General features: G+C 43.7%; 1 protein-coding gene across 2 annotated transcripts in view; it reads right to left on the reverse strand.

Moving 5' to 3' along the window:
• Window positions 1-305: 305 nt before the first annotated feature.
• ADAMTSL1 (ADAMTS like 1) overlaps window positions 306-23,535 on the reverse strand; it is a 688,426-nt gene continuing 665,196 nt past the window's right edge. For both annotated transcript variants that reach the window (XM_065406494.1, XM_065406493.1), the window contains 6 exons: window positions 15,569-15,769; window positions 11,504-11,684; window positions 7,997-8,204; window positions 3,222-3,331; window positions 2,088-2,308; window positions 306-412 (listed from right to left, as the gene is read on the reverse strand). In XM_065406494.1, coding sequence (XP_065262566.1) covers window positions 306-412; window positions 2,088-2,308; window positions 3,222-3,331; window positions 7,997-8,204; window positions 11,504-11,684; window positions 15,569-15,769 — 1,028 coding nt within the window. The remainder of the gene's footprint in view (window positions 413-2,087; window positions 2,309-3,221; window positions 3,332-7,996; window positions 8,205-11,503; window positions 11,685-15,568; window positions 15,770-23,535) is intronic.

The raw sequence follows: 23,535 nt of genomic DNA on the forward strand, positions 1-23,535 counted from the left end.
CAAGGCCTGTACAAGGATTCCTAGGCAGCTCTGTTCCACTCAGGCCCGACATGTCGCTTGTCTTCTCTTTCTTTTTGGTCTCCCACCACGACTGTGCTTTGCTGCATTCCATCTCCCAGCCTCACTGAAGGGAAAACTTGCCAAGTCCTTTACAACAACGATTCAGTAAAGTTAAAAAATAAAAAATAAAAATAAATAAATAAAATGAAGAAAACTGAATTCTGTCCCATTTGTTTTGTAACAGTCCTTCCTGTAGTGAAGCAAAGGCTGATGCCTCTGATTCCCTATCTCAATTGCTCTCATCTTCATGCTTTTCCACAAGTCCCACAGCAGCGAGATTTGAACTGGGTGAGCTGGCAGAGTTTGAGCTGCTTCACCTTCTCACAGTACCTGGTGGTGTCTCTGCACTCCACTGGCAAAGGGGGAACAAAAAGGAGATGCAATGAAAGAACAGTGACTTACCTCCCAGTAACTGTGGTTCTTCAAGATTTCTTGTCCATGTGGACCTTCCCCGGAGGTGCACATGCGCCTCAAGAATCTACACAGACATGGGCTTGAAGAATTTAACATCCAGCGGTTGCTTTTAGACCACACAATCAGAGAGGGGAGTCCTGGGTTAGTAGTAGTACTGTTGACAGGTTAGTGGGATACCTGCATCTTGGGGTTGTCATTGCACTCGTGGGAGTTTTGCTCTTGGGTACCCACAGGAGATATCCCTATTGTCAAGTTGGTATTAAAGATATAAATAAAATAAGGAGCTGCTTTTTTAAGAGAGTCGCTCCATGGCACCTTTATGTACTTTATTGGCTTGGGAGGTCCACACTGGTTGATCTGGAGCTTGGAAGCTCTGTACTGGCTAGTTCTGAAGTCATCAGGTGAGATTCTGTGCTGTGTTTCTAACAGGTGGAGCACTGAACTTGCAGCCTGGGGAGGGGGTTAAGCAACCTTTGCTCTATTTCAAGGCCCAGAGACCCTCCCAATGTAACTTAGACAGCCCTAGGGACCTGTCTCATTTACAGCAGCCTCTTGGTGTTGCCTTATGGGCTGCAGCAGTGCCTGGAATCTCCACAAGGCTGTGTGTCGTGGCCCCAACACACCCTTCCCCATGCCAGCTTGTGAGGGGATCCTCGGAGGGCAGCTTTATTGTTGTCTGCTGTAGTGCTGATGCCAAAGGAATTCTCCCCTGGCTGGAGCTGTGGCTTTTAGGGTCCTTTTATGCCCTTTTATCTGGCAGAAAGGGGCCAGAGTGAGGGAGAGGGTCTCACACACCTCCTTTAAACTCCACCTCTGACAGTCCTGTCCTCCCTCAGCAAGCCAAGCCATGCTCACTGTGTTTGGTCTGGTTTTACCGAACACCTGTATTTGCCTCTAGAGGGGGGAGAAGGCCTGTAGCAAGCCCTTCTGTAGTCTAGTGCTGCAAAGTGGTTCTGCTGCTGCTCCAGAATGCCCAGCCTCTGTGGAGATCCCCAGTGCTCAGCCTCAGAATTGCTGGCTGCACACTAGACTCCAGGTTTTGGCCTTTAAACGCAATGCTTCAGAGTATTTGGGAACCGTGACTGGCAAAGAGGTTGTGATTTACACTCACGCTGCTTGGTGAACACTGACATAACACTGGGCTTGGTTTCCAAAGAGGCACATCTGTTCCAGATCATTTATTCTTTTTGCAATATTTATAATGTGTGCGTTTTTTGGCAGCCCCAATTAAATGCTAGTCACCTGAAAGCCACTTCAGGAATTCCCAGCACTAACCAACTCAGCCGCTTCAGGTTTGCTTGATGTTAACATCAGCCAACTACCTGTTTATGACTTATTATTTCTCTCCATACCAATAATGGAAACTTAGGACAACACCTATTACTTTTAGCCCTATTAGCAGGGAGATGAGATCCCAACTCTTAGAAAACAACAACAACAAACAACACTGAAGCCATTCCAATAGGAACACTTGATTTTGCAGGCTGCAATTTGCCATTTTTCAGACAAATGTTTTCCCAAGAAGCCCAGCAGTGGGGCCCAACACCGCGCTCTGGGGACCCAGCCCTGTGGTGAAGATTCACAGATGGCTCCTTTCTCCCACAGGAACGTACTGTTTTCGCAGGGGGTGATGTTGCAGCGTTGCCAGTTGGCAGGTCTTGGCCTCCAGGAACAGTAGTGCTCCGGCACGGGTTTGTTGGTGCGGACATGCACGCATTCCACTCGCCTGGACTGGAAGCCATAGTTCCCACACGTAGCTGTACACAGAGTCCACAGACTGACCCTCCAGTGCACACCACAGATGTCTGTCCAGCAGTTCTGTGTGCTCAAAGGCCTGTTAATAAAAAGGACAGAGATATTATTATAATACCAGGCAGGAAATAAGAGGCTTAGTCACACTGGGTATTCCTCAAACACTGGGGATACTATGGGCCCTATAGCTCTGATCCTGAACACTTACTGGACCTGATCCACAGTGGTTGTAAACTAGCGTGGATCCATTGTCTTAATGGACTAGGTTGAGGCTCTGGCCCATTGACTTCAACTGGCAATTAAAGAACAGGACTCAAAAGGCCAGATCCTCAGCTGTTGTCAATTGGCATAGCTCCAATGAAGTCTATGGAGCTATGTATCCATTTACACCAGTTGAGGATCTGTCTCAAACAACATTAGCACTCCTTCTGTCCATAAAGTAGTTAACAACCCGATACTGCCTACAGATCTACTGAGGAGTTGTAATGAACCAAGAAGTGGCTGATGTAAGCCACTAGAGCTTCATTACTATAAATGCAACAAACCTGGGTTTCAGATATTGTTGTTATGGTTTTACAAATGGCACAAACAAAAACCTATGTTCAGAATCCATCCTTTTCCTTCTGTACACGCTATAAGCTAATATTCAAGAGCACTTGGTGCTCATTTAGTTATTGCACAGGAGAAATATTGAGATGCTGCCAAGCAGTGCTAGTTGGGATGGCTTTGGCAATGTGAATGCTCATCCACTAGCAAAAAACTTGAAGGGAGAATTGGGGTTTCTCTGTAAAAATGGTCTCAAACACACATGGAGCCTGATTCTCCTGTAACTTGTACCAGCATAACTCCATTGACTGCAACAGAGTTAGTCCTGAGAAGTGAAAGGAGAATCAGGCCCTCAAATCCAAAAAACTACAAAGGCAGTAAAATCTCTGGCCTAATTCATAGGTCTCTGTACAGAAGCATGGTTCTGATGACGAGGGATTCTGTAATACCTTGGCAGGGCACCGCACTGGTCAGAAGACACAGAATTCCCATCCCTGGTCTGGCAGAAAATCTGTCTGTGCTGTACAGCTAGTCGTGGTCCAATGCACGGCCCATTACACTGCGAAAGGAGAAAAAGGACACTCAGTGGCATAAAGTGAGAACATGCCCTGCTTTTATGAAGCCCTTCTTGGGAGCTGACGAGAAGAGATGTATGTTGCTGAGATGCAGATGCTCTCAATCACTTCATAGAGATCAGTAGGTTTTTAAGTCCAAGTGCACAGTCTTCGTGTATCCCACGCAGCCTCCCCAAGGCAGCATTAAAACTCATTTCTGTATCTGCTCTATAGATTAATTCCCCTCCCCCTTTGCCTATTTCAATCTTAAATCCATCTGCTTGGACAAATAAAAAGCTCTCATCTTATTAGCCCAGAGCTTGTGATCCATACAGGAAATCTTGCTGCAGTCCCTTTACTGTGTATTTTACAGCTTGTACTATCACAATTTATAGCCAAATCGTTCATAGCAAGACTGAATCAGGCCAGCAATGTTTTTTTCTTTAACACAAAGATGTCCTAACTAATTCAAACCTGTCAGTCAGCCTCTTGTGGTTTAATTTGTTTCCACTCTTCCCAGCTTAAATCACAGAAAGCTAAAGGCATGAAGCATGTGACTATGGCACCATCTTTCATCAACCTTATGAAACTGCTTGGTTTCCAGGCAGCCAATATCTGGAAACTGTTTTTGGCAGGGGGGGACTGCTGATTTGGAGATGGACGAGAAGGGACATGAATGTAGAGATCAAGGAGTTTCCATCAGTGCAAAGGTGGAGCAGGTTGGGATTCCTACCTGACACTGACCTGTGCCACCTCCCTACTGCCAGGAACCCTCTTCCGCCCTGGCATGCCCTCCTCACATCTGGTACTAGTTCTCAACCAACACCTGTACCAGGGTCCAGCAGAAAAGAGGAAGCTTGGTTGGGATAACAACAACTAGGGTGAGCTGGAGTGGGGAGACAGATGAATTGATTGCAAGGAAGGGTGTTAAGTAGATAAGTAGACAGGGCCTCAGAAGGAGGAGAGGGAGTAATCACCAGCTTGGCTGGAGTCAGAGAACCAATTAGGTGGAGAAAGTGGGATCGAATATGCTCAAATTCATCTTGAATGTCCACCAAAGACCTAAGTGGTCTACAGAGTAATACTGTATTGTTAGGCAGCCTAATGCTTTGGTGCAGGCGCAATAAGGATAGCACTTCCCTGCAGACTGAAAAAGAGAGACGCAAGTCAATGCAAGGCTTTCCACAGGGGGTGCTGGCTCAGGTGCATGTAGGTATCATTAATTTGTGTACTTAGGGCAGGACTGCTATAGCTGTACATGCTGGCAATCTTCATCATAAACAAGCCTGAGTAAATGGGAGTCTTAGGGGGGATAGCTCAGGGGTTTGAGCATTGGCCTGCTAAACTCAGGGGTGTGAGTTCAATCCTTGAGGGGGCCACCTAGGGATCTGGGGCAAAATCAGTACTTGGTCCTGCTAGTAAAGGCAGGGGGCTGGACTCAATGACCTTTCAGGGTCCCTTCCAGTTCTATGAGATAGGTATATCTCCATATATTTATTTTTTAGGGGATACGTCTTGATGCTTTGTTGCAGTATAAGAAAACACAGGCTGTGGAGGTTAAATAGCCACAGTAATCCACTTAAAACTAAATGAAAGAAGATGGGAGGTACAAGAAAATAACTCATTTTGGCGGGGTCTAGGTCATCTATTTATTTTCACTTTAGTCTGGGAAAGCTAATCACTAAACCTGACCAATATGAACCTGACGTCCCCCAGGGTGAAACCTATGAAACAATGGAGAAATGTCACTGATCCACAGCCAGTGGTCTGTTCCTAATTGTAATTAATGTAATTGTCTTGTAGACATGGCTTGGAACAGAGTTGTATAGGTTTACATGGAGCTTGAGAAATGCTTTTTTCAGGTAGGAGAAATATTATATTATAAAGTACAAAGGTCAGGTATAACAGATGAATTCATGCGTCTTTGATGATTGAGACTAGGTATGACATCATGGGGAATGATATAAACCACCACGGGTTACAACCACCCATGTGAGTTAACTGGCCAACAGCTAGTATTACACAATCCTTACCTGAAATTTCAAAGAAAGTACAAATTGAGCAATTTGCTTCTCTGTTTTGAAAGAATGTTCAGCTCTTTACTCATAAACGCAGCATAACTCTATGTTCTGAGTGAACTTTCTCCAAAATACACAGACATAGGATTTAATGAAGTTATTTTCAGTTAGCTAGCAGTAACAAATCTCATTTTGATGATGGCGCTGGGTGCTCTGCAATATCGTTTGTCCCATGAACATTTCTGACCTTGATGGAATAAAACAGTCAATGTTGTATGCTGTGTAATGAGTAGCTTTTGTCTACAAGGCTGTATTTAGTATATACACCTCTACCCCGATATAACACGGTCCTCGGGAGACAAAAAATCTCACCGTCTTATAGGTGAGACTGTGTTATATCGGGTTCGGTCCGGCTTCCCCGGGGGTGATTTAAAGGGCCTGGTGCTCCAGCCGCTGTGGGGAGCCCTGGGCCCTTTAAATCACTGGCGGAGCTCCGGCAGCGGGGCTCGGGAGGGGATTTAAAGGGCCTGGGGCACCACATGAATTCGGATATAATGCAGTAAAGCAGCGGGGCTCGGGTGGCGCTTTAAAGGGCCTGGGGCTCCCCGCTGCTTTACTGCGTTATATCCGAATTCGTGTTATATCGGGTCACATTCTATCGGGGTCGAGGTGTACTATATATATATATATATATATATATATATATATATATATATATGAGACTATATATGGTCATATCAGAAATTACAGAATTTATGTGGCTAAGATCTACTATCATATCACTATGAAATCTAACAAAATGAGATAATGTGATTTATTTACCATTGTTTCCACATTGACTTACCAGGCAGTAATCATGAAAAGCTGCAAAATATTTCACGGTAACTCAGTGTATATTGAGAATGAAGCCAATCTCTGCATGCACAAAGCTGACTCTGCATAATGTTTTTATTAGGCTTTTAGCGTGCTCCCCTAAACTTAATTTCCTTATTGTTGCCTGACTAGTACTGTTTAAGGATATTGATTTAAAAGTATGACCTCTTCAGATTTGTTATAGATGAACTGTTCTTCCATTGAAAACCTTTATTAAGCCAAAAGTGATGTTAAAATAACAACATTAATATCTGACTTTAACTCATAACATCAAGTAAAACTAGCCTGTGGATTAAACTCTGGCCTTCACTTATTCCACTCTGCCCCTGGATGAGTCTTCATCAGCATGGACTGACCCTCAGACGTTTGCATCTAAATATATAAGCCTCTTCTACCTAAGCTAAAATTCTCATCAGCCTGTACATGTGGCCCAGCTACAGCTGGGAGGGAGAGAGACAGAATACCACACTGACTGGGCATGGATTACATTCACAGCATATATATGCTACAATCCTTTCTGGAGATCTGCTGGCCCACACAGATCCACGGACAATAAGGGGATCTCCCATGGATCTCCCCAAGAGGAGGATTTCACTCATAATACTATGAATCATTCACTATTTACAGAACATCTTTTTAGTATCTGAGCACAACATGAAGCAGTAAGGACGGTGTTTCAGACTGACTTGTGTGGGATTCTTAAAATGCTTTGAACCCAATGTCTTGTATCATCATTTCAGTTTCCCTTACATAGTGGTTCAAGTAAATCCTGATTTTATGAGGTGTTAGGGGATATTCAAAACTTTTGTAAAACTGGGGGTTTGTTAAAAAACACACGACAGCCCAGAACAGGACCAGATATAAATGTTGCCTAACAGAGACAATCAGGGTCTGGAAATGTGTTTCACTGTGTCCAGATATATAGGTGTCAGCAGAGATAGCAAGGATTGACTAGGCCATGGAAACTGACCAATTTCTCCAGGTCATTACTGAGGCACATTGGCAGAACAGGATGGGGAAGGTTGAGCTGCCAATGTCCATGCTGCTCTGGGAGAAGAGGGAGGACTTTGCTCTCCAGGGTTGTGTCCATCACTACAAATAAATAAATACATAACAAGAGGCTGCAAGAAGAAGCCTCTTCTTCTGTGAAGACAGTCCAGTGGAGAGGAGTGAAGGGCCAGATTGTGACTAGCTCTTCTAGGGTGTACACAGGTTTGGGGATGGGAGAAGATGCAAGGAACTTTCCTCTGCTCCTTGCTTGCCCCAAGCAAAGATTGGTCACAACCACAGTCTTTGTACTTGGAGGAGGGCTGGGACTCTTCCCTCCAGATTGCAGATCTCCCCAAAGGAAATAGGGGAGAGGAAGAGGCAGGACCACATCCACCTTACAGAGCAAGCTCAGCACACACTGCAGGGGATAGGGAAAACAGGCCGCACCATCCCAAAGGATGCTTACTGCCCCATTGAGCACTGGGGAGCAGTTATGCCTGCCGGAGATGTAATCCCTCCACGAGCTCCCCCTGGGACAATGTGCCTCCATGCTCTAGGCAGTACCAATCTGGCACAATCTAGCCCTGTCTTTTAGGCTGCTATCTCTTTCATGAAATGTGTGAAGCTTGGTTATCCCAATCATCCAATGCGTTAAACAAAAGACATGAGTTGCCTCTTAAAAGCTCATACGATGCATTAATCACAGATGCAAAATCATTGCTCTCGTCTTCAGGCACCTCTTGGCACCGAACTGTACAAAGAAGATTTGTGTGTCTGTGTGGCTCTTACCTGACCCCAAGAGGAAGCCACCCACTCCATGCACAGCTGCCTGTTACAGATCTGGGTATCCACTGGGCGTTTGGCAACCTGGGCACATGCCTCATTTGACATGGGGACAGAACTGCCCATAGCGGTCAACCTCTGACATGTCACACGCCGGGTCTGGACCCCTCCACCGCAGCTCCGTGTACAAAGGGACCAGGATGTCACCATCCACCTGATGGGAGAAATGCAAAGGGGTCAAGGAGCAGTACAGAATTGCCAGAGGCAGAAATGACAGTGTCACAGGGATCTCATAACACAGATCCTCTGAAATCACAGAGGCCCTTGCGGAAAGCCAGCCATTTGATCACTTTGGGCTCAATCTTGGGGGATGCTGAGCAGCCTCACCATCCACTGAGGTCAATGGGAGCTGAGGAAATTCAGCACCTGACAGGATCACGGGCTAGGGACTAATGTTACATTTTAGTGCCTCTGTCAAGGGGGTTGGGCCCAGAATAGAAGCTATTCTATATTTTTTTGGCTCTGTTTGCAAAACCCATGTAAATACTTCTAACCCTGGGGTGCAATATGGTCACTTTGCAGCATCATGTTGGCAGATTCTGGACCTAAGGCCAGTATTACAAGCCATGGGAGGATCAGCCAAATAAGGGGATTCTTCGGTTATGTAAAGACCACACAGCAGCTCCCACTCTCAATTTGCTGCTGACATAGATGCATGACTTGTACATCTCCAGCCCTGCTGACCCCTGGTCGCTCTAGTGGCTTGTTGGGGCCACTGGTTCCCTGGATAACTTACAGCAGCTTCTAGGCTGCTCTTACTGCAAGGGAATGGGCTGGTGCACAGCCAGGCAGGGATTGGGGAAGCACAAAGGGCGTTGTACCATTTTCCCTGAGCTGCATGGATGAAATAGAGGATCTGGCCCTATATGTATTGACTTTTTAAAAACACTAAAACAAATTAACAAACTAACATTTAATAAATAAATAAATATATATGATATTATTAATAATATTATTATACTGGTCTACCGCCTACTACTAACTGGGTAACAGATTTAGCTGGTTGTTCAGAGATCAGCAACCTTCCTCCAATCCCTGGATAATGTGAAATAGCAGGCCCTCCCGCTCAGCTAGTCTGCAGCTTATTACTGGCTGTTAAAACTACTTTGTGGAATGTGTGAAAGAAGCGAGTCCCTTGGTAATCATGAATCACGGGCCATGTTCAGGCATGCACATTGCGGATAAGGGTGATGCTGAACACTGCAAGAGCTGGGCCCATGTGCCAAGCAGTTGGCACAAGGAGGCAAAGAGAGTTGTTTCCCAGTGCAGTGGTGCGATATTTACCCAGATGGTTTTTGAAGAGAGTTTGGGGGAAAGGAGGGAGGGAAGTGATTATTAGTTCCAGGGGGAGATTTCTGGTCAAGTCAGGAGCTCTGCTGAACTAGGCTTCAGGCTACTTTGCAGGATTTATGTGTTCTGGGTGGCGGGGGGAAAGCCCAGCATCTCCCCAACCAGCAGCACCATATTTATGATTACTTTACAAAACAGGCAGTAGGTGCTTCCAGTCCTTTGGTGCTCTGATATTCAAGTAAAGGCATCCATTATATTTTCATTAATGCTCTGCTGACTGATTCCCACTGTTACAGAAACAATAAAATAAATAGAGTTCTTGGCAAGGACAAAAAATACGTCTCCACGTATCATAGAGTTTGGCAAGGTTGATTCTGCAGCTTCTCTGCCTTTTGTAAAGCTCAGCTCTGCATTTCAATCAACTTTTATTTCCAAACATACAGTTCAGCAGCTTTCTCGGGAGCCGGGAAGAGAAGCGTGGGCTGCATTATAGCTCAGGAAGGGGATAAAAGGACATAAATCATTCCTGTGGAAATATTCCCATCAGCAAGTCAAACTGCTGATATTAATGAGTGAGTTTCATATTTCATCAAGTCTCTCGTGGTTTCAGCTGCTCCTTATGACTCAGCTGGCAATCCAGAAAACATTTGCCTAAATAGAGGTGCAGGAACACATTATAGAAAGGTAATGAAATGGGAGCCACGCCGCCTCCCCAAGCCACAGCCAAAGCAAATGGCTGGAAAGCTGGCTGCTCTCTGCTCATCAGGATACTTTCTGATTCTCAGCTCCTCCGCTGTTGTCAGAAATGGTGGCCAGATTCTGATCTCAAATATATGAATGCAAAACCAGAGTCATGCTGGTGAAGTTACTGGAGTCACTCTGGATTTTAACCTGAAATTTGTAGTTTGGGCCTATCTCTAATTTTGATTTGTTAATTTTTGATTTGTTACAAATGTCCCATCACATAACATAATATTAATACTGATACAGTTCTCAGGGGAGTCACTAGTTGGTGTGGTTACGCAAGCAACGTACAGTCATTGAATAAATGGTATATTGTTAGTTTTGGGATGCAGTTTCATTTGTGGGAGCTGTTGTAGGCAGCTGGAGAATTTACTCTCTTCCCTTTATCTCTCTATCTAAAGTCAATTCGTGGGGCAGAGTGGCTTCTTGGGAACTGAGCATTGGTGCTGGGGCTGAATTTCTGAAACATGGGTTTGCTTGCATGCTGTTTGTGATCACCTCTGTTTAGGGGCTGGTGTATATAGAGTATACAAAACCAGCCATGCTAAGGCTATGTGTACACTATGGGGACTATCCTGGCATAGTTATGTTGGCATAGCCAACTTGACAGGAGGATGCAGGAACACCACCTCTCTGAATGACATTAGGTACCATGGCAGAAGCACACTTCCATCGACATAGATGCATCTACACCGGAGGTGAGTGTGGGTGGGGGGTTGGGGTTCATCAACATAAACATGTCAGTCGGGGGTGATTTTACACACTCCTGCCTGACATAGATATGCCTATATAACTTTGCAGTGTAGACCAAGAGTAAGAAAATAAACAGACTACACATCACTGATTTCCCCTCCAATGGGAAACTGACTTGCAGGGCCCTGAAATCTGCTACTGATTGGCAGAGGGACAAAAATACATATATATTATGGTAGTACCCAAAGGCTCCAATCAGGATCAAGACTCTCTTTCCTGGGTGCTGTACAAACAAATAGAAGGGCATGATCACGCCCCCAAACAGCATATCTTTAGTCTGGAGTTGACAAAGATATGTAACTAATGAGCCAAAGAGGAAAATTCAGTCCCCTAGCCAGCCACCTATAATGAACAGCATTCTTGGGTACTGATCCGTCCTGGGAAGGCTCCAAAAGACCATTAGGTTGTGAACTTTGCTAATAAAAAGATGATAAACCACTTTAACAGAGGGAGTAGACATAATCTCTGCCATGTACAGTGAATGTTTTCCCCAATCCACCACCATGACCTCTAATTTATCTGGATTAAGCTTCAGTAAATTTACTCTCAGATACAATTGTTTCCTGCACAGACATTAGAAAAGCAAAGATAACACGTTGTCCAAGGCAGAGTATTATTAAATGCCTCATAAAAGCATACACGATATACTACAGCGCAAAGACAAACCTTGAAGGGCAGTCTCTTCTGTTACAAGCAACAGGCTGTAGCACTGGCTTGGGCTTCTCTATGCAGTGGGATGCGTTGACCTCAGTCCTGTCCAGTAAGCACCTCAGCTGGGGTTGCTGCACTCCTTTGTTACCACAGGAGGCCGAACATGCCATCAGTCTGTCCGCTGACCACCAATATTCTGCCACAAGCACAAGACACCCAAATTAACATTTAAAAATCAATTGGAAAAGCCAATTAGTGGTAAAATATCAGTGATTGATGCCAAGGTGCTCCTGTCATTTTGGAGATGTTTTGTAAGATAAAAACAACAAGGAGTCCAGTGGCACCTTAAAGACTAACAGATTTATTTGGACATAAGCTTTCGTGGGTAAAAACCCACTTCTTCAGATGCATCCCCAGTCCCCAAATCTGAAATGGTTCTTCAGATGCAAAGTGGGTTTTTTACCCACGAAAGCTTATGGACAAATAAATCTGTTAGTCTTTAAGGTGCCACCAGACTCCTTGTTGTTTTTGTGGATACAGACTAACATGGCTACTCCTCTGATGTAAGATAAAAGTGACTCCTACAGAAATGCTTAAAATAGGTGAATTATGTATAGGAAAAGCATGTCACCCTAGGAATCATCAGGCACTGGGATACCAGCCTTAGACCGACCATCAATCCTCTCTGATAGGGCAAATTCTATGTTTTGGAACTCATCACGGTAAGGCATGGCGACTAAGTGATATGTGACTTCAGTGCTGGCTAACGGATGGTCCAGTAGTTAAGGTGGAAGCGTGCAACTCAGGAGACTAATTTAATTCTCTGCTCTGTCACAGACTTTCTGTGTGACTTTGGACAAGTCTCCGAGTCTCTCTATATCTCAGTTCCCAGTCTTTAAAATGGGAATAATAGCCCTTCCCTGTCAATGCGGTGGTGTGAGGATAAATTCATTCCAGTTTGTTAGGTCTCAGAAACTGTGGTAATGGGGGCCATATAAATACCTAAGATATATACATACCACACTGGGGAAACAGGGCCTGGGGACTATTGTATCAGTCCCACGTGATACCTATCCCTTATGGAAAAGTCCTGCAGAATTTAACAGAAAATAAAAACCTTTCTACAGCTTTTTAAAAAATCATCCTGAGGAATTTAAAGGAGAACATCTCTGATACAGAAGAGTATAGGACACTTAAAATAGTATAGAAATTATTTCAATGTATATTAAATTCTATCATTTTTTAGAATAATTTCTGTAGAACTCTATAAAATTTCTATACATATCCTTTAAAGTAATCCTGTTAAATTCAATAAGACTTTCCCATACTAGTTAGGAAATAAGCATATTATTAATCCATGCTGTAAATCAATCCTTCCATTCCTTTGCAGAAAGGCAGCAATCCACATACTAGATGTACTCCTGACAGAATTCTGTGCCCCTTTGGGGGTGAAAAATTCATATAGACCACATTTTTCTGTGCCCCCCCCAGCAGAAAAACACAAAAATAAATCTGCCAGGGGACATGTGCCTCTGCCCCAGCAGCCGAGGGTGCGCTACTGTTCCAGCGTGCCTGGAGCAGCCTCAGAGATGGGGGAGGGGGTTTGGGCGTGCATGCCTGCGTAGTTGATCACTGTCAGCGGGGGGGGTGGGGGGGGGCTGGGTGTACGTGCTTGCCAACAAGTGAGAGCGAGAGAGAGAGACTCTGTCCCTCTTGCTTGCTACTGCAGCTCACTGGCGTGGAAGGGTAGGGTTTTTTTTATTATGCACGAGGCATGCTAGAGGCAGAAATGTAGCAGCCTGCCTGTTAGTTAATTGATCTCATTCTCTGAGGCACAAACGTAGCAGCCCGACTGTGTAGTAACATTGTTAAAGTTGCTGTTGATGGTTAATTGATCTCATTCTCTGAGGCAGACATGTAGCAGCCTGCCTACGTAGTAACATTGTTAATGTTCTTATTGTTAGTTAACTGTTCCTATTCTCAGTCGATTCCCCCAAGAGCATAAAATCTGTGAAAGTTTTAAGACCCCAACATTGCCAGAGTGATGTAAATGAGTCTTATTATACATGACAGTAAGGGAATCCTCAGCTAGGAAGATGTATGTGCTTTCTTACTTTCTTCCTGTGCCAAAGTGGCACAATGGGATTAGATTACAGCTCAGGATTTATTTTACTTACCCATTAAAAAAAAAGACCTTGAGGGCAAATAAAACATTTACTAAGCAATCAATAAAATGTCAGAACAATCAGAACCAAGCACTTCTCAAAGTACCTAGCCAGGTCCAGGACAATGATTAGCAAAACTGTATGACTTTCATGTATGAAAGTCTGAGAAATTTAAAATGACATACTTTATTTTTTCTGTTTGGTGTTCTGTAATGTAATTTAAATGAAAATCCAGAATTATAACTGGAATGAAGGGTATTAGTTACCAGGTGCTTGTAACTTAACTTTCATGTGTTTAGGAAATGCTGTATAGTAGTTGTGACTTTTTTCTGTATTGTAGTTTAAATAAATTATCAAAAACAATTGAAACTGGAGTGATGCATTATTTTGACAAATAAATATGCAGAATTTTACAGAATTTAGAATTTTTTGGAGCAGAATTTTGAACTTTTTGGTGCAAAATACCCCCCCCCTGGTGTAAATCATCAGCGTTCCATTGAAGGCAGTGGAGTTACACAGATTTACAGAACCTGATGATGTGGTCCAGTGTCACTTAGAGATAGGCTCAAACCAGAAAATTTGGATCCAGGTTTCAGATACCAACAAATTATGGTATATGAATTTCATGTTTAGGTTTGGTCCTATTTCTAATTTCTGCATGAAACAGTTCACTCATACAGATTAATTAGAGGATGATTGTAAAGCACTTTGAAGATGCAACTTCACTTTCTTCAAGTATAATGTGCTAAATAACATTATTCTAGGAAAACGTATCTAAATATAGAAAAGAAATCAATTTTTCACTTGCATTATCATTAATTCCTAGATGCAAGAATCTCAAAATAAAAACACTCAGTAATTTTGATGCATTGTACAAAGTTCTAGATGCTATTGGTGTCATGGGGCTGAAACTCCAATGCAATGCTTTCAAGGGACATAATTAATTGGGCACCAAAAATATTTCATGATTTCCTTTGAAAAACCTATCCTTAAAACTTTAACATCAAAACTTAAATTTAATGGAAATATCTACCCTCAAAGTAGTCTTTTTAAGAGGAAAGGAAATATACGAATCGCATTAAAAGATCAACTAGTAAGATTAAGCAATTTTCTTTGTTAGCACCTAGAAGGGATGCTACCAAAATAAAATTCACATATTTACAATTAAAAACCCATTACCTGTGTTAATAACAAAGGACTCAGATCAGTTTCTCTCAATTGGTGGGTCCTGACCCCCCACAGGAGTGATAAAAGGCATTCGGGGAGTAGGAGGTCACGAGATGTTGAAAATATTATTACAATTTAAAGGAAAGAAACTCTTGCTCCCCTACTCCTGCCCACCCTTACTCTTCAAAGTCAAGTATTCTGTAAATTTTTTGGAAAACGCACGCACACACACACACACACACACACATACAAACACACAATGTGGCTTGATCATTTTTCTCATTGATACATGTTTCACTCTTACTGTTATATCAAATATAAGATGGTAGCAAAATTTTTGGACTTCAGATAAGGTGATCAGCCTGAAAAGGTTGAGAAACACCATCATTAGGTTATTAAAATTGGTGGCTTCTAATATTGGTGGCCCATCCTGTGATGCCTATGTCCTGACTTTCAGATATGTTGAAAATGTACAAGTCCAGCTGAAATCAGAATGATCTGTATGTGCTCAACAACCCTGAAAATCAGGTCCAATGAATCTCAGTGTAGACCTCTAAAAACCAAGATACCCAGAATTATTGAACATATCTACAAATTCACTCTTAGTGGCGAAGGTACCAAAACTTCTCTTGGTTGCCGTTTCTTGTGGTCTCAGAGTGAAGGAATCCAGAATGATGACGAGTCAGTTAACAGCACCATCCTGGCAATGCCAAGATCTTATAAAGGCAGCAAGATAGAATTATTTTACCTCGGATTGTCAGAGATGTTTTTTGCATAAGTGAGCCAGCTTCATTCTGAGCCAGGCAGCTGAATTCACCTTGATAACCATCACTGATGTTTAGTAGCTGAAGAATCTGATCAGCTGCCAGGATGTTATGTCTCATGCTGATGGGTTGACCAGCATAAAACCAAGTGATGTTTGGAGTTGGGTGACCATCCACTGGGCAACCTAGAAACCAGGGAAGAGAAATAATAAGCCTTCTGCCAACAAAATGAGAATAAAATCATCCATGAGTTACCTACAGCAGAACATGGTGTTTTGAAATCAATACAACAAGGAAAAAAAGTTGTTGTTCTCTGATTTTCCCTCTTCCTCTCAATAATTAAAGATCTAAGAGATGTTTATAATGGGTGCCTTCTTATCAACGGAAAAACAGTTTTAAAATGGTCCATAATGCTTTGCATTTCCATAGTGTCTTTTATGTGAAGTTTTAAATCACCATACGCATCTGAGTGAATAATTCATGTTAAGCCTTGTAACCCTCCCGTGAAATAGGGCAGTATTATTCTCCTTTTCGTGATGAGGAAACTGAGGCACAGTGAAGTTAAGAAACATGTCTTTGGCAGAGGCAGAAATAGAACCCACATTGTTTGATGCCTAGTCCTGTGCTTTAAGCCACAGGCTCATCTTTCCATTTGTGATTTAATGGGAAAGAATTAGCATCCATAACAAGTGCAGGGATGTATATGTGTGCAGGTATGTGAGTATAAACACACACACACAAAACTTGCAAAGTCAAGCACTCAAAAACTAGGAAATGCCAGCATTAAGGTTGTCAGTGCATTTCCTAACTTTTGAGTGCTTGACTTTGCAGTGTTTATGTTCTTTTAACACAGTGCCATCATATTGACACCCACATGGTTCGTCCCTGACACAAAGGCCACACCCTTGCCAAATTTCAGGTCCTTGCTCCAAACCTGGGGGAGTTAGAGCATCTCAAAGCAAAAGTCACCAGAATTTTTTTTTTATCATTGAAAAAAATATGCTCCCCCCTCCCCAACCTCATTCTTGGAATTGGCTGAACCATTTTGGCTGACATTTACCTGGACCTCCCCCCCCCCAAAAGAAAAAATATATTAGCCTGATGCAAACACCCAGCATCGGAAATTTTAGCCTAAATGTTTAAAGTTTACCAAAGTTATAAGAAACTGAAAACAGGGTCTTATAATGGAAAGTGTTGGGTAATCTTATTAATAGGCAGGGCCACCGGCCCCACATATAACATTCTAACCTATATATAGTTTTTTTTGTGTGATTACAAAGAGGTCTCTCAAAGATCAACATACAGACACGCAGTTAATTCAGTTTTACTGTGTGTCTGCAAAATCAACTACCATGATTTAAAATGAGAAAGTAGAAAGATCAACCCAATAACACGCAAGTACAAAGGGAACTGAAATTAACTACAATCCATAGCTGAGCTCTTTTGTTTCTTTTGCAGATTTTTCTGCCAAATAAATTAATTACTGCCCTTCCCATCACTGTATATTTTATTTGCATCATCTATATTTCTTTTTCCAGATCTATATATAAAATAATAGGCTACGGGAATAGCTAGTAACCAATAATAGGGGAAAAAATCAACCCCCCCATTCTTTCCATATGTGTTACCAATGAATAATTAGTAATTTTTTCCACTTCTAATGAAAAAAACCTTGCCTGTACCTATGAGGCTCGTATGTAATGGATATTTCCCATTTGTGTATGCAGAATGAGCATCTATCACCCTTCACAGATGATATATCCTACATGTATTCACTTGGACAGATGCATAAACTGTGGGATAATATGTTAGGCATATTTAGCAAAAATCAGACTGTAATGAAAAATATGTTCCCATAACATCCCTTTTCCCCTCTCCTCCCAGCAATAATATGAATACCATTTAATGCAGATTACCAACACCTATTTTCCATTTCCTCCCAAACATGTCATCGTTGACTGTTTTATCCTTCCAGTGTTCAACACCTGCCCCAAGCATGGGATAAACAGTATGGGAGTGAAAAACTGTCTTCATCTCTAGCCAGTGCAGTTACTAAGGGGTGTTAGTACAGCAGGACTCTTATGGCGGGGAAGCAGTGTTTGGCAATGTTTCCTGACTAGAGAGAACTCTGGCAGTAGAAGACCCTTCTCTATCAGCCCTTCTTAACCAGTGAAAGAAAATATTGCTTTTAGGCCTCCTCTTCCAGGTCCACTGTGACTCTAAATTGATCTAAAGCCAGGGTATGATTCACAGATGTGAGAGAGATTTTTTCTCTTTTTTTTTTGGAATTGCAAACAAAAACGTATATAAATTATACATTTTTGTGGGCGGTGGAACACTGGGGAGAAAGGGAAAGTTAATATTTCAAAGTTAGCAAAAAGGGCTTGGCCGGCAGGAGACCAAGGTTCTACAGCAATGCCAATGACTGCATGAGAGGAAAGAATAAATTAACACTGCAGGCCAAATCCTGTTCTCAGTTACACTACTGCAACCTCATTGCACAGCAGTAACTGAAGAACAAATCTGGGCCAGCAGCGCTAAAGCTAAGGGAACAAATCACAGAACAGACATAACTCCTCTTTTTCACTTGAAGGACAGAAACAAATGAATCCAGCCACACTGCAGTTGTTCATTGGGTGCAGTTTATTACTGCATATGAATACAGAGCTCCTTTTAGAAGCCTGTTACAATTCCCAGCAGAGCCCTATGGCCAGCAGTGGTGATGTCAGATGTAAGCCTGGCATTTGAAAAAATGAATGGAATTTTCTTTAAAAAAACAAAAACAAACCCCCCAAAACAATTACAAATTGTTCTTAAGCTCCTGTGCCTGACTAACAAAATGTTCTTTGGGATTCTTCTCAACCTAATACTAGTGCCCAGCAGATCTTTCTAATAAGTTATTAGAGATTGGCCCAAAGTACAGAGTTCAGATACGGACCGGATGTGGGAGAAGGGGCCTCTTTGGATTTTGTGTTTCAGTTTGGGCCTAATAATGACACATAGCCTTTATGTAGTGGTTTTCATCCATAGATCTTAAAGTGGTTCACAAAGGAAGGTAAGTATCATAATATCCAATTTAGCAATGCATAAACTGAGGCAAGGGGAGGTGCTCTCCGCCCTCCATGCCTGGCTGGGCCCCCAGGACGGACCCACCTCTCCTGCTACATGGTGTTGCGTCTTCCTGAGGCAACATGGGGGGGGGGGGAGCGGATGGGAGGAGGTGGGAGGTCACGCAGGGTCATGGCCCCCCTCCCCAGATTTCTCTCAGGGTTCATACCAGAATGTGGCCAGCAGCAGCCTTTCAGTACTGTGCGGGAGGGAAGGGATGAGAGCTGCTTCCAGCTGCGGGGTGGGGGTAGGGGGGTGGAGGGGGGGTGTAGGGGAGGGGAGGGATAAACTAGCTTGTGTCTTTGCAGAGCTTATCTCTTCTCCGCCCCTGCCCCCCCCACCAGGGCGACTGGAAGCAGCTTGTTCCTTCCTGCCTGCACAGGGTCGAAAGGCAGCTAACACCTCCAGGCTGCTGCTGGCCACTGACATAACCCAGCTGCCTCCTGTCCCCCAGCTATAGCATGGGCAGGAAGGGGTTAAGCCCTTACAATGCATTGTGCACAAGGGCCCAGAGAACCTGACTGCAAGGGCCTTCAATGAGGGTCAGGGATGTGGCTCACCAGGGGAGGGTGGGGATGGAGCAGCCCCGTGCTCCCAGGGGGCAGGACCCGGGGGAGGGAGTGGGGAAAGAAGGACAGGTGAAGAGGGTGCTAAGCCCCTGCCCAGGAGGCTGCTGTGGAACCTGAAGGTGTGGGGCCTGAACAGGCTCGAAATTGCTTCCTCCCCTGCCCCTCCAGAACTTAGCTGAGGGGAGGAGAGGCTTCCCTGTGCCAGTGCTGTGGCACATGGAGGGCTCAACTGCTTCTGGCCAGCACCCAGGATAGACGGTCTTGGGCTTTCCTGGAGTGCCGGCCCAGCCAGAGGCAGAGGGGGAAGGAAGGAGCCTGCCGGCCAGGCTGTTGGTGAGCTGAGCACTCCGACCAGGGGCTGGTTCTCTGCACAGCGCTGGGAGGGGGACACGCCCCAATGGGGGAGATATGAAGGAGCAGCGGGGATGGGGGTGTGAAGGGACAAAGCAGGGAGAGGACAGCAAGAGGGGGAGCATGTAAACGTCTGATGGATGGGCAACAGAGGCGACACGTAGCCAGCCCCTGCCTGGCGCCTGCCCATACACACCAGCAGTCGCAGCTCGCAGCCAGTGCTGGCCGGAAATGGGACAGGGGATGGAGCTGGCACGCAGCGGGGGCTGCACTGATGGACCAGCAGGGGGAGCAGTCAGCCCTGCATGCTGCATCTTCGCCCCGACACCAGCCTTGTACACCCACCTTCCAACGTCGACCACTGGACCCCCCACTCACAGCTGGTGGGTGAGCGGCAGGCGAGCAGGGATCTGTCCAGCAGCAGGACCCGCCAGTACTGATGGGTGGTGGTGGTGAGTGGGGGGGAGGAACAGAAAATACATGACAATTAGCCCGTTTTTAAGAAAACTCAGGACACCTGCAGGAGGGCTTAAATATGGGACTGTCCCTTTAAAAACGGGACATCTGGTCACCCTACCCCTCAGCAACGTAATTAAGCCAACCTAAGTCCCTGTGTAGACCGCACTAGGTTGATGGAAGTATTCTTGGGTTTCCTACAGAACCCCTCCTGTCGCTCTAGTAAGTGTCTATGCTGAAGTGCTACAGTGGTGCAGCTGCGCTGCTGTAGCGTTTTAAGTGTAGATACAGCCTAAACCTCTCCCTGTCTCCATAAAATAGATAAAATAAAACTTCCAAAGGAATATTGTGAGGCTTTATTAATATTTATAACATACACTGAGATCCTCAAAAGGAAGGAGCTGTGTAAGTGAAAATATTATTATTTTTCCCAAACTGTATGACAAATTAAAATCAGGCAGAATTAGCATGAATTAGTTTTAGCAGAGTAAAGCTGAGTATTTAGCATTTCTTAATATATACCAATACATCTGATGACAATAGTAAAAAACCCTGGTATTTTAAATAAAGCTTTTATGGCACCAAAGGAGCAGTTAAAATCTATGGTATTAAGTAAATGACATGGTTTTAAACAGTCCACAAACACTTATCACAGAATCATAGGACTGGAAGGGACCTCGAGAGGTCATCTAGTCCAGTCCCCTGCACTCATGGCAGGACTAAGTATTATCTAGACTATCCCTGACAGGTGTTTGTCTAATATGCTATTAAAAATCTCCAATGATGCAGATTCTAGGCAATTTATTCCATTGCTTAACCACCCTGACAGTTAGGAAGTTTTTCCAAATGTTCAACCTAAACATCCCTTGCTGCAATTTAAGCCTATTGCTTCATGTCTTATCCTCAGAGCTAAATGAGAACAATTTTTCTCCCTCCTCCTTGTAACAACCTTTTATGTACTTGAAAACTATTATGTCACCCCTCAGTCTTCTCTTCTCCAGACTGAACAAACCCAATTTTTTCAATATTCCCTCATAATCCTACCCTCCAAAGCACTTGCAACCCCTCCAAGCTTGGTATCATACACAAACTTTATAAGTGTACTCTTTATGCCATTACCTAAATCACTGATGAAGATATTGAACAGAATCGGACCCAGAAATTATCCCTGTGGGACCCACCTCGATATGCCTTTCCAGCTTGACTATATATCTTGGTTATATAATACCACACGTTATTTTTCTTAGGAATCATGTATGTAGTGCTGTAAATTTATACAATATTTCACAAACATAGATACAGATATGTTCCTTGCCCCATAGAGATTGCTAAAAATGTTCCCAAATACTTAACCACATGGTGGTCCCTTTAAGAGGTCAAAGGGTTTTCAAACTGTTGGGGGAAATAAGGTGCTTTGTAAAATAATTCTGAAAAGGAGAATCTTCTACACCGAGATACAACTTTACAATATCATTAAGAGTCAGGCTGAAGCCACCTAACAGTTATGAAAAATGGAAGCTGAAGTCTGAGAGGATGAAAACTGAAGGCTGAAACTCCATCCTTAACTCACTCTGATGTGTCTGTTCATGGAGACACACAGATTGAAAAAGAATATGCTGCAGTTCATCTCTGCTCCACCACTGCAGCAGCCACAGGATAGCCATATATTTATACATGAGATGAAGGATGGTTGATATTCACAGCAGGTATCCTGAGAGGCGCCACTGCACCGTGTGGAGTTCAACAACAAGTCACAGGAAGGAATGACTGCTCAATATGAACACCAGAGTGGATTACCAAGGTCAGGGCTGCTATGGAAGCATGAAGACCTTTCTGTATTTATTATGCTGATATAAGCCTGCTGAGTCCTGAGATTCTGGCAGCCCAGAAACTTCCCAATGAAGCAAGGAAAATCAGAAGCAAGGAAGAGAGGAGGTGGTGGTGGAGAGCACAGGAAAGCAATTGCTGTGTGTTTCTAATGAAGCTGCAGTGTAACTTCTGTCTGGCTAACAAGGTGTTCTGGCAGTGATCGGCAGGCTTTGGCAACCAACCCAGGATAGCGTATGGCTTTTCAAAGCCTGTAGCAGAGAAGTCCTAGAGACCACAGCTCAGAAACCCTCCAGTATTAGAAAGGCCATCTGGAAGTTCTCTTCTGCTTATCCTACAGCAATGCTTAGGGCATGCACAAGAACCTCAACAAGGCTGAAAGATCTTTTGACTGTTGCAGTAGGAGCCAAAAGAATGACAGATGCCCAGTCTGTGATACACAGGGCCACACTGTGATCTCCCACCACCTTTACACCAGAGTAATTCCACTGACTTTAATGGAGCTATACCTGGTTCACATCAGTGCGAGTGAGAGCAGAATCTGGCCCAGCTAGTCTGGACGGGCTTAAAGCCATGAGTGCACGGGTTGCAACCCTCATTCATGGTATTAATCAGAAATGGCCCCAGACACTAGCAACATTATTTAATATGGCATGTTGAACCATTAGTGTAGAAAGGGGGTTCCCAAGTTGCTTCACTCTTGTCCAGTTCTTAAAAATGGAGATCCTCTTCCGGACCACTTTCCTGCCTCTCCCAGCCCTAATCCCAGACCCTGACTATAGCAACAGCAGTGGTTATTACATGAAGACAAAGTAGTACTTAGATAAATTTGATCAAATATTTCCCCTTGAACCTACTTCCCAATGGAAAACTGGGTTTTCAATTGAACAGATGATTTTTGAGTGGAAAATGTCAGCTTTCCTTAAGAATTTCCTATATTTTGGCCAGGTCAAAAACCTGAAATTTCATCAGAGAAGAGAATTGTTTTGGTTTCTGGGCAGTTTTTGGCCACATTTTTGGGTGTCTGGCAGTTTTGGGGCAAATATTCTTGTGTTTTGGATGCTAAAAACTGGAAAAATGTTTGAGTTTGGGTTTCCATTTTGATGAAAAGTCAACATTTTCAGCAGAATCCCTTTCCCCCATTTCCTGATTATCTCTAATATTAGAAGAGTATAAAGGAAACTCCATAAGAATCAGATACTACAGTGGAAAGCACAGTAGAATACATAACTGGCTGGTTGGATAGACAGATAGAGCCAAGATGAAAATAAACCCACTTATATGTGATGGGTACACTTCTAGAGGGTGTGTCTAGACAGAGGGGTGTCTGGCCAAATGTTTGCACCAATTAAATTGTCAGTGTGGAGTATTGTGGGACAGCTTCTAAAAGTCAACTACACTTGATGTAAGCAACACAGTGTCTACACACACACTGCATTGACCTAACTCCATCGACATCGACTCTCTGCCTCTAGTGGAGGTGGAATTATTAAGTTGGTGTAGTGGGCGAGTTACGTTAGGGGAGTGAAATTTTGGTGTAGAAACATGGTTAGGTCAATGTAAGCTGCCTTGCGTTGCCCTAACTCCGTAGAGTAGACCATGGCTTTGGGTCTGTCCACCAATATTGACTACACTTTGCC

The sequence above is a fragment of the Emys orbicularis genome, chromosome 6, assembly GCF_028017835.1.
Source record: "Emys orbicularis isolate rEmyOrb1 chromosome 6, rEmyOrb1.hap1, whole genome shotgun sequence".
Taxonomy (NCBI): domain Eukaryota; kingdom Metazoa; phylum Chordata; order Testudines; family Emydidae; genus Emys; species Emys orbicularis.